Source organism: Phalacrocorax carbo, chromosome 6 (assembly GCF_963921805.1).
Source record: "Phalacrocorax carbo chromosome 6, bPhaCar2.1, whole genome shotgun sequence".
Classification (NCBI taxonomy): Eukaryota; Metazoa; Chordata; class Aves; order Suliformes; family Phalacrocoracidae; genus Phalacrocorax; species Phalacrocorax carbo.
In genome coordinates, this window is record NC_087518.1 from 11505829 (window position 1) to 11524139 (window position 18311).

At 42.6% G+C, this 18311-nt stretch overlaps 1 protein-coding gene across 6 annotated transcripts in view; it reads right to left on the bottom strand.

Moving 5' to 3' along the window:
* Positions 1 to 18311, bottom strand: part of SETD5 (SET domain containing 5) — a 69084-nt gene that overhangs the window by 19724 nt on the left and 31049 nt on the right. For all 6 annotated transcript variants that reach the window (XR_010373305.1, XR_010373306.1, XM_064453659.1 and 3 more), the window contains 13 exons: positions 17883 to 18094; positions 17504 to 17562; positions 16908 to 17095; positions 15847 to 15885; positions 14064 to 14306; positions 8620 to 8768; positions 8178 to 8295; positions 7639 to 7748; positions 7107 to 7353; positions 6827 to 6907; positions 4228 to 4491; positions 3035 to 3355; positions 1222 to 1464 (listed from right to left, as the gene is read on the bottom strand). Coding sequence is in view for 4 of the 6 variants with exons in the window: in XM_064453657.1 (XP_064309727.1) it covers positions 1222 to 1464; positions 3035 to 3355; positions 4228 to 4491; positions 6827 to 6907; positions 7107 to 7353; positions 7639 to 7748; positions 8178 to 8295; positions 8620 to 8768; positions 14064 to 14306; positions 15847 to 15885; positions 16908 to 17095; positions 17504 to 17562; positions 17883 to 18094 (2274 nt within the window). In the remaining 2 variants the exon portion in view is untranslated. The remainder of the gene's footprint in view (positions 1 to 1221; positions 1465 to 3034; positions 3356 to 4227; positions 4492 to 6826; positions 6908 to 7106; positions 7354 to 7638; positions 7749 to 8177; positions 8296 to 8619; positions 8769 to 14063; positions 14307 to 15846; positions 15886 to 16907; positions 17096 to 17503; positions 17563 to 17882; positions 18095 to 18311) is intronic.

Consider the following 18311-nt stretch of genomic DNA (forward strand, 5'->3'; position numbering starts at 1 on the left):
AAATAGCCAAATGTAGCAAGAGATTGGAAGACTTGTTCCATGATGACAGTTTTCACCGAATTGTGATTTGCTGGCTAGTTGTACAGCAAATGCACCAAGCAGAGAACTCAGAACAACTCTGCCAGTTTTGCTCTGGATGCTTCTCTTTTCCCTGAGGCTCAAAAACACTGTTAAGATTCAAAAAAAGCTGCTCAAACCTTGCAGTTCTCAGTTTAAAGATGCATGGGGAGATTGCCCAGGCACATGGAAACAAACGTGGTTTTGTTCATATAAGTATATATGAACCAAGAGAGCCCTTAACTTCTTTTTGTAAGTGCCTGTTGGGGCACGACAACAAATTGCTGAAGGTGGAAACAGTAAGTCAGTAAGTCCAAAGCTTGTCTCTGGAAAAACTTCCTCAGAGAAAGGCAAAGAAACCAGGACATGGTACCTGATTTTGAAAGCTAGCAAGACTGGAAGATCAGAAAGAATTTCCATAAAACTGTTCTCAGGTAATCACAGAGGAACTGGAAAAGCCTCTGAGCAAAGCTGACAGGCAATAGGCAAGATGGATTCTGATAGAAATCTGACTGAGCTAACTAACCTGAACTACTGTTTCCCTGCAGATGGGTAAATGCTAGCATTTACTGGCCACATACCATCTCTGGAGGAATGAAGCCCTCAGCTGGGCTCAGTTCAGGCTTTCTGCACGGCCTCAACTATCTGTTATAGACAGTTTATGATCCCCAAAAAAGAGCTGTGGGCTTGCTCTTGTGAACAGGCAAACTCAGAGCCTTACTAAACAACAAAGGCTCTCCGAAGACAATGGATCTTGACAAAGGCACTGTATTCTTGACGCCTTTTGCAACTCTGCCCTATCCCCACAATGCCAACCGTCCTCTGACTGTGAAAGTAGCAACATAAAACATTAAGGGCAACAATTAGAACTCCTTGAATTGCATATGCTGGATAATAAACAGCCACTGCAGATTTGAGTGTACGCATTTCTGAGAGGACAGTCACAGAACAGTTGCTCTACCATGGTAAAAGGCAAGGATGAAGCCTGAACCCTGGGTAGGGGAGGGTCAGATGACATAGCCTGGAGACTGCATCAACACACCACAAGGTCAGCTCAGCAGGAATACACAGAAAGAGGTTCAAAGAGGACAACAACTTTACGAGGGTGCCAGTAAGAGCTTGATAAGCTTACAACCCCTGAAGGTAAGACATGAGCAAACGTACCTTTTTACAGGAGCTGTAAATTCCATCCAACAGAAAGGGCCTTCGACGTCTCTCAGGGTTGAAAGGTGAACCAAAACGAATGTAGTGTTTAGGTGTGGTACAAATTAGCGGGGAGTGGATGAGACCTGGCAACATATTTAGGGTAGTTGCCAAAACTGTTGGGTCTGTAGTAATGCGCAGAGGGCATTCAATAGGACACTCCTGCTTTTCTGCCTTGTCATTCAGCCATTCGGTAACAAGATACTGAAGGAGAACAAACACATGTCAATGCAACTAGCATAGGTGAAGAAGAAAGGCAATATGGCACAAAGGTGTATGGGGAAGCAATGCTCAGATTAGCCCACATGCTAAAACCTCTCTCCTCCTCAACAGGAAGGAACACAGCCAGGACTTCCTGTGTCAGATCCAATTCTCATCTGTTACAGGCACAGCAACAGGTAATCCTGTTTTACAGAAGTAGTCGATTTTATGCTCCCTTAATCTTATAAGAAGGTTCTCCCAAGACTTGACCACCTTGTCCAAAACTAGTTTCTAGCTGCAAGCCTAAAGACATTAATGGCTAATTTATACCCAGTATGTGGCAGCTGCCTGCTAGCTTCTACAGTTTTTCCTCCTTTCCCTTACAAGTTTCTCCCAGCTTGCACACTGTAGTCCACAGTCACATTCCCTCTTGGTCTTCAATTCTAAACTGAAAGCTAGCCTCTTCTACTTTGTCCCCCCAGCCTGCCATCCCACCCCATCCCAAAAAGATATTGCCAGATTCCCACACCAAACACATTTTTATGGCATTCTAAATCTATTCTTAAATTCCAGCTGATCTTCACTACATAATGGCTCCACTTCTCTTTGTTCTCTTGCTGGTATACTCAAGAGAACCTTTGTTTTGCTATCCTTCACAACATGCAACACCCTGGTTATTTCAAGGTGGTTTTGTTGTTGGCTTTTTTTTTTAAAGCAAGTCTCACTACAACTCTATGATGCTTGATTTAAGGTAACTTTCTTGGTTGACAGTCTTTTCCTCCTTGCTCCTAAGACACCAGGAATACACAGAAAACTTCTTGAGATCATACGCATCCAAACTTTTCCAATAAACATACTTTCTTTTGAGCTCAAAAGCTCAAAGTGTTTTTTTCGAAGTGCTCTTTTTCAAACTATCAGCTACCCCAGAGTTGTAACAAGCAGTTTCGCATGCTGCTGCCAAAAGCTTTTGCTAGCTTACTGTTCATAGATCCAAACACAGCAGCTCCCCCCCTTCTTTCTATTAGTACCTTGTTCCCCTGCAGGAACAACACAGCTTGTTGTCCTCATGGTCTTTGCCAGCCATCTCCCAGGCCACTCACTGCCCTCCACACGAGTACTAAAACACCTGCCTTTTGCTTCCCTCGCACAGGGCTCAGCCTCCATTGCCGAACTCCTTATGTTGCCAAGCCCCTCCAACCCTTCTCTCCCAGGGCTCCTCAAGCTGGAATCAGTTTCTTCCCACATACACAAAGCTGTATAATTTGTCTCTTTCTATACTTTTTGCCACACCCAAAAGTGAGACCCTTCCTGTTGTTGCACCTGTACCACACTGCCAGTATTTAAGGTCTATGTAGACTTGCTGTAAAGATCAGCTAATTTCTTTTTCTGATCTTTGTGTGTACAGGGCTGAGCAGCCAGGTTCTGAACCATGATGAGGGCTCTTAGCCACTATAGCACAAATAATACAGCAAAAGTCACACAATTCTGTTTTGAAGAACTGTTTCCCCTGAGCCCAAAGGCCAAACAAAACCTCTGTTTCCCCTCCCCAGTTTGAACACTCAATCATATTTACCTTTTTAGTTTTGGGGTACTTTACTGCAGCTCGATTAGACTGAGATCCTGCAGCGAGGATAGCAGCTGGGTCAGATCCTGCCAACTGTCTGCCTTCTCCTGGACCTTCTACATTGCTGACGTCTGTTGGGGCTACCAAGCTGGCAGTGCTTCCTTCCTCTGGGACAGCCTGTGCGAGTTCAGCTTGCTGGGAACTGGCTTGTTTCTGCCTTCTCAGTCTTTGTGCTGAACTGGTCCGGTATCGAGAGAAGCGACTTTTTGGTCGGGGCCTGGAGGGTTTTGCTGGAGCTGGCTTAGTAACTGTTTTTTCGGGAACAGTATCCTACAATATAAACCTGTCATTAGTCCAAGTACCTCCAAGAGTATTCCTTTTCTCTGTATACGTGATCAAGGATTAAGATTTGTTTACTGACACTACCTGACTCTCAAAATCTGGTTGGACCCTGTTTGTATTGACTCAAAAGATGGATTTGGGGACCCTTCTAAAACACTGGCACATTACCGTTTTGTCTGCTGCGTTCTTAAAGGGGTCAGCCAGAACACTGGTCTTAAGGAAGAAAGCAGTAGTATGAAACTTGCCACTTGTCTCAAGGTAACTGCTCTTACTCCTGCCCTGAGCTGGTATGTGCCATTCCAGACAAGCATCTGGGCCCTGCCATACAATGGGAACATGTGCATCCAAAGTAGACCAGGCCAAAAGACAAAGAGAAAGCAAAAGAATTCCTTAATCACTGCAGTTACACATGCAATTTAAGTTCACACCAGTACAGAAGAGGCCCGCTCGGTGAAGGAGCTGAGCTTCTTCAGCCCAGAGAGGATAAGACTTAGGGCAACCTAATAGCAGTCTTCCTACATCCAGACAGAAGCCACCAAGAAAATGCCGTGGTGCATCAGCATCTATACACTGAAATGAGAGGTTCAGACTGGATACCAGGCAAAATTCTTTCACCATGAGAACAGTCATGAATTGGAAGAGATTTCCCAGAGGGGCTGTGCAATCTCCATTGTTGGAGGTATTCAAGACAAGACCGGGTGAAACCCCTGGCCAACCTGGTCTGACCTCAGAGCTGACCCTGCCTGATGCAGAACATATTAGAACCCCATGAAGCTCCTCCCAACCTAAACTATCTTACGACCAGATATGCTGCAACTGAGGCTGGTACAAGCTATTGAACAGTCCTATCTTTGTCTTACCACTACTTGTGAAGACCGTCGTGTGTTCACCCCAGTACTGCTGTTACTGTTAGAAACATTTGAAGCCACGGCACTCAGTGCTGAACTTCCATCTTCAATTTCAGGAGTCTCTGTTTTTACTTCCTCCAGCTCAGGAGCTTCAGAATTGATGTTGATTTCAGCATCAGTGCTGTTACGGTCTGATGGTTGCTCTCGTCTCCTCTTTCTCTTTTCCAAGTTTTCAAACATGTGCATGATAGCTTCTACCTTCCTGTCTTCCCGGGACTAAAACACAAGAGTAAATTTAAGTCAGCACTGCAAATTATGCACATAAAGAGGAGGAGGCAAGAACAGATATGGGATGCAGCACAGGAAGGAGAACAACTGCCAAGTAGCAATGACAAAAGCCAGAGAGGGGACAGAGAGAAGCAGTTCTTTTCAGATATTTGCATTTTTCAACATGGCAAATTTCCCAGAATAACAACATAATCATGCGTTCAAAGAGTAACTAGAAGAACTAGACTTTGTTCTTAAATAGGACCACTTAGATACTACTGAGTTATGTTTATAAAATAGCCACAAGGGAATGCATAATTTTGAAAAAGTAAAAACTGTAAGAATAGAGTGAAGAGATGACTTGGAAACAAATAGAGCTACTTGCTAATGACCAAACAGTAGAAGCAAGCAGAAGTCAGAGGCAACAGAAGTGAACCATAATTTGCAGAAAGTATAACACACCACACAATCTGACTAAAATGATCCAGATTCATTCCTTCCCTGATATCAGGAGATCACCTAGCTCAAAAATAAAAGCTCTTGTCTAAGCAGCTTACATAGCGGATAAGAAAACCGGAACATGAGAGAATAGGGAGGCAAAACAAAGGTATTTATTAAGCAGAGAGGACAGGAAACCTTATCACCTAGCTGTGTCAGAAATAATTGGTAATTATGCATGTAAAACGCCCAGTACAACAAATGCTGCAGTGACTGGCAAAAAACAGGCTGAATCAAATGAATTTTAGCAAGTCAAGGGTCAAGTGCCTTCTGAGACTTGCCATGGAAAAGAAAGTATCTTGAAGCACACAGCAGTACTCAATTACAGGAGCCTGGGCTTTACAGTTTTCTGTTCAAAAATACCCAATACACAAAAAAAATCAGAGACTGGGAAAACTATACATACAGGTATTTACCTGGTGCCAAGTATATAAAACTGAATCTCATTAAAGGAGATTAACCGGTGCAACCTACAGGAACAGGGCTTACAGGCTCATGGGAAACTAACACTTCACTTAGTCTTCCTGAACTATACTGTCCCAGAAAGAGATCAGCTTCCCTGCATTAAAATGAAATCTTCCTTCCAAGCTTAAGGCTAGTCTAATGGATGACTGCTCTTATTCAAATGTCAGTAGAAACTGACTGCTTTATTTTGCCTTTTCTAAAAAAAAAAGTAAAAATCCATGAGATAATGCAAGGATCTCTGCTGGACAGCCCTCAGCCCTACAATTTGCTGCATTATCTTAACATTTAAAGAATTCTTAGGAAATTTACACATGGAACATCCGTATCTCTGATTAGAGAAAGACTAGTGATTAAGGTATTTGGTGAACAAATGAAAAACAGGGCTCTGTAGCTACAAAACATTTGTTGGCTGGCAGAAGGATGGGAACACTTTTTTTTTTTTTTCTTCCTTGGTTTTTGGGCCAGTTGGCTGATGTTTTTTTTTTTTGAGATTAATGAGTTGAGCCAGAACAGCTCCATTCACATTCACAAAATATTCTAACCCACAGAGCAATCCCAGGTGCCATACAAAGCACAACCATAAACCCCAGATCTACTCAGCACAGAAGGCAGCTGAAGAGGGACTGCATTATCAAAGATCCAAGAGCACTAAGAAATATTCTGATCAAAAAGACTGGTTAGGACAACAATGATTTGGGAGGACAAAGGGGTTTCCTAAAAAAGAATATAGCAAATTTTGTTGACTTGTGCCAGTAGTGCTGTTGGTTGTCTACCCCTCTTATTAACTTGTCACTTGATACTACCCTTTTCCCACATAGCAACATGTTTATGAACCCATACAGGGAACAGATACACATTAACAAACCTAATCCAGAAAAACCAGTCAAGTTTTAACAAAAATCAAGTTCTGGTTCATCATATGATCTAGTTGAAGATGTCCCTGCTCACTGCAGGGCAGGTTAGGACTAGATGACTTTTAAGTGTCCCTTCCAACCCAAACTATTCTATGATTCTATATGGCTCCATAAATTCTTGTACTGGCAATAAACAAGGGCAGCAGGAACATAAAAAGGGTGCAATTACCTGTTTCGAATCTGGTGCTGATTGTCTTGTTAACAGTATATTTTTGACTATGGAATAGCCCTGAATATAACAGTTAAAACTTTCAATCAGGAAACAAATCTGTCATATACCTTCTGATGTGCAGCAACCTAACATAAATCCTGTGATATGGAGTCAACCTGGGTGTTTTTTGTGTGGTTGTTTTTTTTAAAAAAAAAAAGTCTGTGTTGAAACAAGTGAAATTAACCAACTGGACCTGTTGGTCACTGCATGAAGCAAGTCCTAAGGGGGATGATACCCAGACTGACAAAGTACTTGCCCGTCGGCTGTGGACCAAGGCTCCTTGTTCATCTACAGGCTCCTCTTTCTCCCCTTCTTGTTTCTCCTCCTTCTCTGCCACCTGAAAAAGCCCAGATTTAGTACGTCAAACAAAATCTGGTACTGCTTTAAAGTTACCAAGATTCCCATGGTAATCTAAGGTGCTAAAGATTTAAAAAAAGGCCTCCTGCAGTTTCTGTTCTGAAGATCCCAGTGCTGACTGCATCAGATTCCACACCACCAAATGGTAATAATATGTATAACAGTGTCAAGGGTTTTACCTCATTGTCACTGACTGCTGCTGGTCCCTCAGGAACTTCATCCATTTGTTGACTGCTGTTCTCATCTGATGCTACACCCTGCTGTTCCATTTCGAGTTCCTTTCGGCGGGCTTTTCGCCGGCGTGTTTCTGCCCCAATCAGTGTGCCTAAAACAGGTGGAGGTAGGTGTTCTGCAGCATTTGGGCTACGTTTCTGCACAGGGCAATTCCGGTTCCCCTTGTGACACGCACAGTCCACTTTATAGTTGCTGCTCCAAAACACAAACATAATTCGTGTCACTCTTCATTTCTCAACCCTTGTACAGAGACATTCAATGCATCTCCTACTAAACATCTCACCACGTGCCAAAGCAAGGACAGCAGGCTACCTTATGGCCTCTATTGTAGAATATGCCAGCAGAACTGGACAGAATAGCCGGAAAATGCAATTCAGTAGAAAACGGAGCAAAATGTAGAATGCGAGGAAAGGGCTGGAGGAAGATGTCCAGTCCAGGAGGGCAGTGGAGAGCTCCTGGGCGAGGTGAAGGACTCACCAGATGTTGTACTCATAGTCAAAGGCGATGGTAACCTCTGTGTCCTTGGCAATGGTGGCAACAGCATAGATACACAGGTGGATCATCCCGTCAGCAATCACATGACGAACCTTGTTAAACAAAGTAGAGAGAAACTAACATCTCCACAAGTTGCACTTCTCACTTCCAAGAGGGAAGACTCCTTCCACAAAGTAGCTCTTATCTAATCCATGAATAATTATCCTAAATTCTCCAGAGGGAAAAGCCTGCTTCACTGCTCGTCTCATCCTGTGCTTTTCCACTTCCACTTACTATCACCTGCTTACCCTACCATTCTGCAGCCACATGAAAGCTATAAAAGAAACCCTTTCCTTCCAAAGAAAAACCTCATGGTCCCAAACTTTCTCATCTTCCAGGTATAAACCATCAAACAAGTAAGAGATGCAGACAATTTACCCCATTTACTGCATTTTAAGTTTGAATATTCATAAAAAGGGAATGCACTAGGCCTGTGTAAAACATGTATTTGCAGTTACAGCGATGGTGAAGAGAGAATTTACCTCTGCATTTGGAGTGCAGGAACGCCTGATGAACCTGGCATCATTACCAAAGGTGCGGGCATCAACACACATTTCAACGCCATTGAACTTGGAGTAGAAGAGCACAAAGGGATATGGCCTGGAGAAGTAATAGAATGTCTCAATCCCAAAATACCCAATTCCCATGGCACTTATAACAGGTATCTCTCACTTCACTGGAAGCAGTGCTTCCATCAGTGCTATTGCTCTGGATGCTTATGCACTTCCATCATCACAGTTTAACAGATCTACTTCAGAGGGTTTTGGTTGATAAGCAGAGCATCAAGCTGAGGTTGTATTTTTGATTTCACATTGCTATGGATGGCACAGCTGACAAGGCCCTTTAAGTGTACATCATCCCATAGAGGCACTAGGCCCTCTGTGCCATGATGCTCTCATACTAATCACTTCATAGTACTCTTACTTTTTGAAGAAATGCCCATTGACCTCGAATTGCTGTCGTAACATAACCTTCCCTCGATACTCAATTATAAGGGTATCTAGTGCCAAGTCTCTTGCTGCCCTTAGGATCTTCCGGTGTTTCTGAACCCGAGTCACCCTTCCCAGCTGCAGCTGTAACAAAAAACAGAGCAAAATATGAGAATTTAAACCAAAGGCCTTTAACTCATGAAGAATATCTTACTACATGAAAAGAAAAATTACTCTAATAGCAACACACAGAAACTGTCAGGCAAATATATTGTTTATTCTGTAACAGTTTAGTAATGACTAATGACCTTGATAATATTTATCAAAAGCAAAAAGTATTTATTCCTTTCCTTCAACAGCAAGGCTCACAAAGTATTTCACTCTTGCAGCTAGGAGGCATAACCAGACTTGTCAGTTGCTGCTAACACGGAACAGCTCTGCAATTATGTCCCCTTCCACAGCCAGAATAATTCAAATCTTCCCTAAATTGTGGGTTGTCACACATTAGAGAAAAACACCACAAGGTTTACCTTCTGCAGAGGATGGCAAATTCTAACTAACAGGCCAAAGACTTAAGCTGGCAATTTCTATCTCTACCCAGAAACTTCTCTTCACCTGCCCGCTCAACTACTGCTGTAGATTTTTTTTCAACATGAAGAAATAAATTTTTAACTAAGTAGTGACAGTTTGCTCAATCTTCTATATGTTGAAGTCTACAGCTCTATTACAGTGGATTTTCACAACAGCGCATCTTGACAGTGTGAAACCCCAACATTCTTTAAGCACACACATCCAAACACAACATATTTTACAAAATAATGGAAGGGATATTATAAGCACTAGGGCACAGGAAAGACTTCTTCCATAAAAACAAAGTACTTCTCTTTCTTAACAGATTGAACCTCTCTGCAAGTAAAAATTATGTGAAGATGGCTGGCTGCCTCACTACAAGAGCTGCGCCTGCTCTTTCCTAAGGACGCTATTCACTGCTCATAAGGACCCTGTTTTGATACTTCTCCAGAGTGAATTGAGGCATAAGTGTTCATACTTCAGTAATAACGACAGTCATCTATCTAAATTAGAAGTAAACCACAGATTTTATTAAAAACACGCTTGCAACTTTTAGTGCTAAAACTCTCTTTTTAGAAACAGCTACTGAGCAGTCTGCTCAAATGGCTAAAAATCACATTAGCTTAAGGGGCTCAGTCTGGACAATGACAGAACCCATGATGTTCTAACCTTGTGAAAATGAAGTTAATGCCTTAAGGCAGCACTCAGCACTGGGAACCAGACGAAACCCTCCGTACTGACCATATGAAACATTGAACCAGAGGGTTTTTTTTTAAGCAATCTTATATGTGCTCTGAATTAAACCTCTTTGGGAAGATGACTTTTGTTGTTTTAATATGACATTATTCTGCAGATCTTGGATCAGCCAGTAAAGTAAGCTCTATTTGTTGACATCCCTCACTCAGGTCCAGGATAAAGATAGCTTTATAAAAATATTCATTGGAAACCTATGCAGATGGGAGTAATGGTCTTGCTATTCCAGATCTCCTCTTAAAGATATATCCAGTGCTACATTTATCATGCCTACGGTACGTATCTCTTTTTCATACCACTGTATCTGCCGGCAATTGGAAAAACCTGCAAGTATGTATTGGAGACTCTGAAAAGCCTTGCAGGGTGTCGTTCATGTCTTCATATCTTGGGTCCTGATAGGAGCTGACAGAGGATTCCCCAAGTCCACTGAACTGGCATAAAATAAACATTTCCAGCCCAGGAAGCCACACTGCTGGCCCTGATTTCTGATCAACAAACCCATGACACAAGTGAACTGTAGGATAACAAGTCTTATGAGGAGTGGTTGAAGGAGCTGGGGATGTTTGGAGGAGGCTGAGGGGAGACCCTATCGCTCTCTACAACTACCTGGAAGAAGGCTGAAGAGAGGTGGGTCTCTTCTCCCAAGTTACTAGAGATAGGATGAGAGGAAATGCCTCAAGCTGCGTCAGGGGAGGTTTAGATTGGATATTAGGAGAAATTTCTTTACTGAAAGAGTGGTCAGGCTCTGGAACAGGCTGCCCAGAGAGATGGTGGAGTCACCATCCCTGGAAGTATTTAAAAGACGTGTAGACGTGGCACTTCAGGGCATGGTTTAGGAGGCATGGCAGTGTCGGGTTGATGGTTGAACTTGATGATCTTGGTGGTCTTTTCCAACCTTAATGATTCTATGATAAGACTGCTTAGACTGCCAAGAGTAGTGGCTAAATTATTTTAAAATGTTGCATACGCTTAGTACTATCCAACTGTGGTAACAGAGAATAAACAAACAAGACTAGATTTGCTAGTGTGTGACTGAAGGAGATAAGGAGAAAGTATCTGAAGTTAGTAGTTAAATTAGGACTGAGACATAAGTGTCTCCAACAGAATAATTTTGTGTCTATGCTACCGCTTGTTTGCTGTTATAATCAGTTTCTCATCTAAGCTGGCCCTACACAGGAGGGTAGGACCAGACAACCTTCAGTGGTTCCTCCCAACAGAAATTATTCTACTACTCTATCAAATTTTCTTAGTATCTTTCATAGATGAGAGTTAATGTCTGGTAGCTTTCACCCTCACCTTTGGCCCATGACTGTTTTGTATTACTGTTCCCCTGATGCTGGAAAACAGCTTGGGGAACACAGGTGGGATAAGGTTGGGTGCTGGGAAGAGAAGAGAGCCCATGAAGGAAACGGAAGCTCTGCATCTGTCAAATTTAACAATTATCTGAGTTTGGTAAAACAGGAATGATCTCATAGCTTTTCTGGTAAGACCCTAGCTCAGCTTGTTTTCTTTCTCTGAATTTAGAAATATGAAGAGGATTAGCTGCCATACTTTCATGTGTGAAAAGAACAAATGATTTTATTCATGTCATAGGCTAGGGATTGCTGACTGCTAATCAGACAAAACTGTTGTGATATGTTTGCAGATCAACATCTGCATAATACTCAGTGGCTTTATTTTATAAAGGCCCTTTCGCTCTTCACTTCAGAATGTGAAATCAATCAGGGGCTTGAGCTCAAGTCAGCAATTACCACAGGCAACAACGGGTAAATAGTGACCCTGGGTTTGGTCTGGCAGCAGCAGGCAGAAAAGTGACCCACAGCTTTCACTTTGTCAAGCATCTGGTAGTAGGCAGCACTAAGATGATTTTATTCATGACACTGAACAGCTTCGTATTTTCACAAGTTTCCCTTTGCATCATTAGGACAGTCAAGAACTGGTTTATCCAAAACATCGCAATGATCAAAATCCCATATCCTGCCTGTATAACTCTTAACTCCGTCTTTCCCTACTCCTCCTGGCTTGGGGAAGCTTTTAGGTCACACCTTCTCTTTCTCTTTTTAAAAAAGTATATACTTGCATCATTGCTTACCCAAGACAAACAACTCTCTCAACTGGGAGAGTATGCAGGACATACAAAACATTTTTATTCCTCTCTTCTCTCTCCAGAGTCTTCATGGACAAATAGAGCAGTTATGATAGCCATCTTCTACACACACCTGCTATCTGCATATTGACACAACCTCTTTAGTTTTTCTCCTAGCTCAAAGTACCTATCTCCTTATCTCCCAGAAAAGCTATTTTTATGTCCAGTAATGATATCTAGTTAAAAGACAACTGATGCAAACCAAGAAGCCTCCTCAGGTTGTCTAACAAAGATGAGACAAATGAGTGGAACAAAAATATGAAGCACAGGATGAGGGACCACGCACTCCGTACCTTACGGGCTATCCTCCTCACAACACTCCACAGCTGTCTGCTGAGCAGAGAAAACAAGGACATAAGGGCTGACAAAGAGTAGCCCAGGACAGCCACCTGGTCTTTCCTCAGTGTCCAAAAGGAGCTACAAAGCCACTAAGTCCCTTTAGACTCTCCCAGCATGCGCAATGACAGGTACCTACCTACAGCTTGTTTAGAGTAAGTGCAGCTCACTATGAAGTTTTGCAACTTTCTACCTTTTTATTTCTTTGGAATATATTGCATTTGGAGTCTTCTGATTTGGAATGCTGGCCACTCTTCCCTGTGGGGAAAACCTATGTCTGTACAGGGAAGGGACGTGGTAAGAAAGTAGGGCAAGAACAAGCACATTTATGTATGATATCTTTTATAATCATCTGTCCTGCTGTACTCTATGAAGGTGATAAAAAGAAACATCATATGTTTTATTACTTATTTCAGGACTTTTCCTAAAACTCATGTGAAGGAGGAAAAAGACTTTATATTTAGACTCAGATAATATTAAGATTTCTAGAGTAGCAGAACTTTTTCTTCCCTATATTTCCTCAGTTGCTCTCTCTAGGAAGGCTACGCACACAGTCAAGTAGAAGTGTTTCTCCCCAACCCCCCCAGAAGTCCTATTAGCACAGAACTAGAGTCAAGAGTAGAAGGAAGTTGAGTCCAAAGTTCTCTGTCTGCACTCTCCCTTACTGGCAGTATCTGTGCTCTGCCTGATGTGCTTCACCTACGTGAAAGCAGAAGGAAAGGTGGCAGGGAGCACGTGAACTTCAAGTGGTGAGTCAGCAGCTATCAAGAAGAATGATTCAAGCACAAACATATACCTGATATTCAGGTTTCTGACTCTGCTCCCCTTCTACAGAAGAGGTGCCCAACATCTGCTTTGGAGCCCATTCTTTTCAGTTGCACCTATCTCCATTCTCCTGGACAAGGAAACCCCACAAACCCTGAAACAACTGGGAATGCTGCTCTATGTTCAGTAAAGCACAGACCAGATGAAACATCAGCTGAGAAGAGTAGTGGGGAGAACATACACCACACAAACACATCCTTTTTCCTGTTTCTTCTTGTCTACGTGCACTCCATAAAGCTGGCAAGACACTAATCATTGCACATCTCAGAAGAGGAAAGTTAGGGAGAGAGAGTTCCTTAAAATAAACTGTAGCAGTGCAGAATTTGAAAGTTACCAGAGTCCAAATAATCATCCAAAAACATTGAAATAAAGTTGAAAGGTTCTTTAAAATAGCTTTCCACACAACAGAAGGGAAAAAAAAAAAGTAGTCATCAAAACCAAACCAAACCAAAAGGAGGACAGGAAAACTCAGCTGGAAAGCAGAAAATTTCCTATCTCCAGCAAGTGATAGATCTGGTTCTGCCTCAAGCCATTCAGTGACCAGAAGTATTTTACGGTAAAATACCTGCGAACCATATCACAGAACTGTACAAAATATCCCCAACTTAGCAATGCTGATTTGGTTGAATGCAAGTGTTTGTGAATCTGTCTTGGCACTGGCATCTCTTCTGTTTCTTCCTTTTATATCAAATCTATACCATTGGTCTGAAATTACATGATCAGCTACAATATTGCTCACCCATGCCCATGCCTCATGTCTAGAAACCAGAGTACCTGACCTAACCCTCTTCTGTCGCCATGGTTCTTACCTGCATCTGGGACCCAATAACAGTATTATTGCAGGCCAACTCTGTTTTGTTGATTGTGTCTAGCATAGCAGTTTTGCCCACATATTCTTTATTAGAGTTTAGATGACGCTCCAACAAATTCTGTACATCAGCGCTGTACTGGTTAGTAAAGGCTTCTTCGTACTGATCTGTCCAGAGTCGTATTCGATTCTCCCACCCTTCAGCTGTGTTTTCGTCCAAAGCATGTGCTTCAGAAGGGGAATTCTGCACCGAACAGCAAAGAGTGAAAGTTAGCACACAACAGGCAAAACCTATCATCCACAGTGCTCTGAGCATATGAACATGCTACGAAAAAAGGCAAATTTATTCCAAGCTAAGAAAGTGCTGGTTATGAGGACACCATTTTCAGAACCTGCATCCTCCAGAACACTGTACAACAGTGCCACTTATGAATCTATGGAGAACTCTGTGCAGGACTAAGGCCTCTTGAGAGTTGTTACATGGTACTGCTATATAGAAGAAAACTACGCTAGTACATGGGCAGAAAAAGTTTTAAAAATCACTTTGGAAAAATAATTAAGTAGGATTTAAAAAAAGGAACAGAACACACAAAGGCAAATAAATCTCATGTAGGCTTTTCCTAGAGTCAACCTGCTCGTGTCCAATGTAATGCCAGATGATGCTAGCTGCATCTCAATGTTTGCAGTGACTGATCCAAAAATACTTCTGAACCTTCTAGCTAAATGGTCATCAGGGTTTCAGGAAACTGAATGTAGCACATAAGCTAATACCCAGAGGGTTAAAACTGCAAGTCCTAAGCAGTGTAAAGAAGAGAGGGCAAAATCAGGTAATCCGTTTATACCACTTTGTAAGGGAGGGGAAAAAAGAAGCTAGTAGGAAAAAAAAAGCGCTTCATTCTTTATTTGACAATAGTTGAAGTAATTCAACAAATAATATTCCAGAGGTGAGTAACTCAACTGGCTTCATAAGGGACTGAGACATATGTGACACTGAGGTATTAGTGACAAAGATCACTGAAGAAGAGTCATTATTTTCATCATATACATTAAAAGCATTTAGAGTTTTCATGCATTTTTACCCTCTCATGGTGCTTGAGTACTAAGGAGATAGGTGCATACAGATGTGCCACAGCATTGTCCTGTTTCTCTGAGCCACCTGCTAGAAGCCACTGTCAGCTACAGTACTGGGGTGAGATGGAACTGAGTGAACTTTAAGGCACCTCTTGTGTTTGCAGGAACACAGTTAGCTCAAAGTGCAAGTTGTCTTTTTTTGACAAATAAACTTTCTATCAGACAGCCACACCTACCAGTATTGCAGAAAGTCAGAGATAAATATATTGTCCCATCCATCCCTAATAAGAGGATGTGGAGAGAAAGAAGGCAACTCTGCTAGGGACTCAACATTAAACTTGTGTACTGCTTTGATGCCCAAGCTTGAAACAGCTTTGATGCAATCAAATGATAACTGGCCTCACAGAAGAGTGGCCACAACCAGTTCTACATCCCTTAGATCAAACACCCCACTCCCAAGTGTCATGAATCAGTCATATTTCTTGGAATTGGATGACATTACCTTACAGAAAGCTATCTGAAGCAGAAGCAAGGTTCAAGGGGCAATTCCTGTGATACCCTTATCAATAGGCCTGCTTATGGTACATAGTAAAGGCTTCAGATTTTCTGATTGTAGGACCAGCCTCAGAATATACCCCAGGCAAACCAGGAGAGCACAAAATACAGGGCAAAAAAACCCACCACCATCACAGAGGGTTCTCGGTTCTACTCACCTTCATCCTCAGAGACTTTCGTGAGCCCTCTCGAAAGGCCTGTCCCCCAGTCAAGGAGAGGGAGAGAAAAAAAGCAAAGTATTATATATTTCCTCAGAATTAGCAACCCAGCACCTCATTAGATCTTACTCCAACAGACCAACCCTTAATAAAAGATGACAAGAATTACAGGAAGACCTACACAAGCAGCAATGGACTTGAACAAAAAGACTCTGCAATGCAAATCCAGTGGAAACTGCTGAAAAGCTTGTTGGCCAGCATTTCTGAACTAAAAAGGCCTGCATCATACTTAGTAAAAATCTCAAGATCAAAACCAAAACTGTCCTGACTAACCCACCTTGCTTTGACAGAAGAAAGGGCCAGCAACAGAATCAAGCTGGTTCACAACAAAAAAACCTGAAGACCTCACATGGCTCCTGCTCCCAATCTTTTGTTTAATCAGTGCCTACCAGAATCATGGTAGAGCTAGCAAAAGATGGGAAAGAACCAGCTGCTCACACACTTGCATTCCAATATAAACAATCCAAAATTATGTCAGGCCCCAAACCCTCAAAAACAAGGCAGTAAAGTGATCCCTCAACAAATTTTCATCATTACCTATGTAGTTTTCCACACAGGCACTACGCCTGTCCCTGAAGAACAGTGTCAAGCTGAAGCTCTGCAGCCCAGGTTCCTTAACATAGCCTGCTAAGAAATGCCTTGCTCCTTTCATTTTTCTCTCTATTCACACACTGCCCCTTTGCCACAAACAGACAGGCTCCAAAAGCTATTTCCCTAAATCCTAATAGAGCAGAAGGGAAAAATATGTAATTGAATCCAAGCTCTGAGCATGAATGGACAGCATTGGGAAATAAGGGTGGAGTTCAGTAAGGCAATTTTTAAACCAACAGCCACGTACTCTAGCAGGTCACAAACACAAGGCCTCACATTATTACACCAGAAAGAACAATTCCTGACAGGACAGAAGTTTCATGTCTACCGCCAGCTTGTCAGCCTGCTCTCAACAATACTCCCCACAGCATTTGGTAGGAACCTCAGCAACTTTGCCTCACTCCACATACCTTGATCTTTTTGGCCTTTGGAGCAGTGCGAGCTTTTTCTGTACTCCTCTTCCTCTTCTTAGGTTTGCTTCTACGGACGCGGTTGACAGTCAGCGTGATGCTTGTAGGGGTGTGCTGCGTAGCTGTGTACAGCACTGTAGAGGGAGATAGTTCTTCATCCCAGCTCTCAGTTGCACTGCTGTCCCCACCTATAGAGAGGAGTGCTTCATTAGCAACGTTTTTATTCATCCCAGAGAGAACAGCTTTCCCTTATGTCCATTTTCATCAAGATGACTTAATGACCCTGCATAGCTCTTCCCTGAGAAAACTATACCAGCTCAGTTTTCCCACCCAAACTGGGAACAGGTCTCCCAAACTTCTGGTATCTCACAGAACGGCACTGATGAACATTTCCTTTTTCTGTTCACAAGATAATCTGATTCTCCCAAGAGCTAACTGATGCGAGGCAGAAGGAGAAGAGAAAATCCCAGTGGCTAGGAGGCAAAGAACATTAGCGGGCACTGATCACAGTTAGATGATCACAGCAGCCAAAAGACAAAGGTCTTGTAGAAAGAATGCAAAAGTCACCATTATCAGAATTACACCCTCAAGCTCACCTGACACGTTGTCCTGCTTCCGGCGGCGGAGTCTGATCACCTTCCCCCTGCTCATTCCTCTGCCAAAGGAGAATGCACAATTGAAGCTGGTTTGTAGGAGTAAAGTCACTTGAAATTCAACAGGATGTCACAAGATGCGTGCCCTCAGTGGGGCCCAGGATGATAAGAACATCGATTTAACATCCTCATCTCCACTCCTGGTGCCACCAACACTTGTCAGGCTGACAACGCAAAGGAGGAGGGTCAATACTGGGTAAAGCACTGGGAAGAACGCTCCAGTTAGCAAAAGGAAGTCTGTCCCACAGCCCAAACGTGACACGGTTCGGTATGAGAAGTTAACAGAAGGAGCAGTCCAGATCTGCACTGCACCAAAGCTTACCTGCACTTTTCACACTTGAGGAGGAAACCATCTTGGGAGACACTGCAGTGGCACCAAGTGGGAATTGATTCTCCTTCTGAGGAGCTCTCACTGTCCCCGGAGTTCTCCTCATCAGGCGAGTGCAGGCCGTTCAGTTCTGCACGAGGTATAATGGTCTGAACAGGAGGAGAGGCTGGCGGTGTGGGAGGAGGAGGGGCTCCATAATTATGATCCTGAAAATGAGTATTTGCAGTACGACTTTTAACATGGAGATATAATGCCTAGAAACTGAAGTCCCAAATCCACAGTTCCCAGGTTATTATTTAACAACTGGTGTAAAACAGCAGTCCAAATTCCTCAATCTACCAAGAAGGTAAAGCAATATTTCTAAAAGATGTGAATGGTTTTCTTCTGCAGTAATGAATTAAATTCAAAACCTAAGAAAACAAC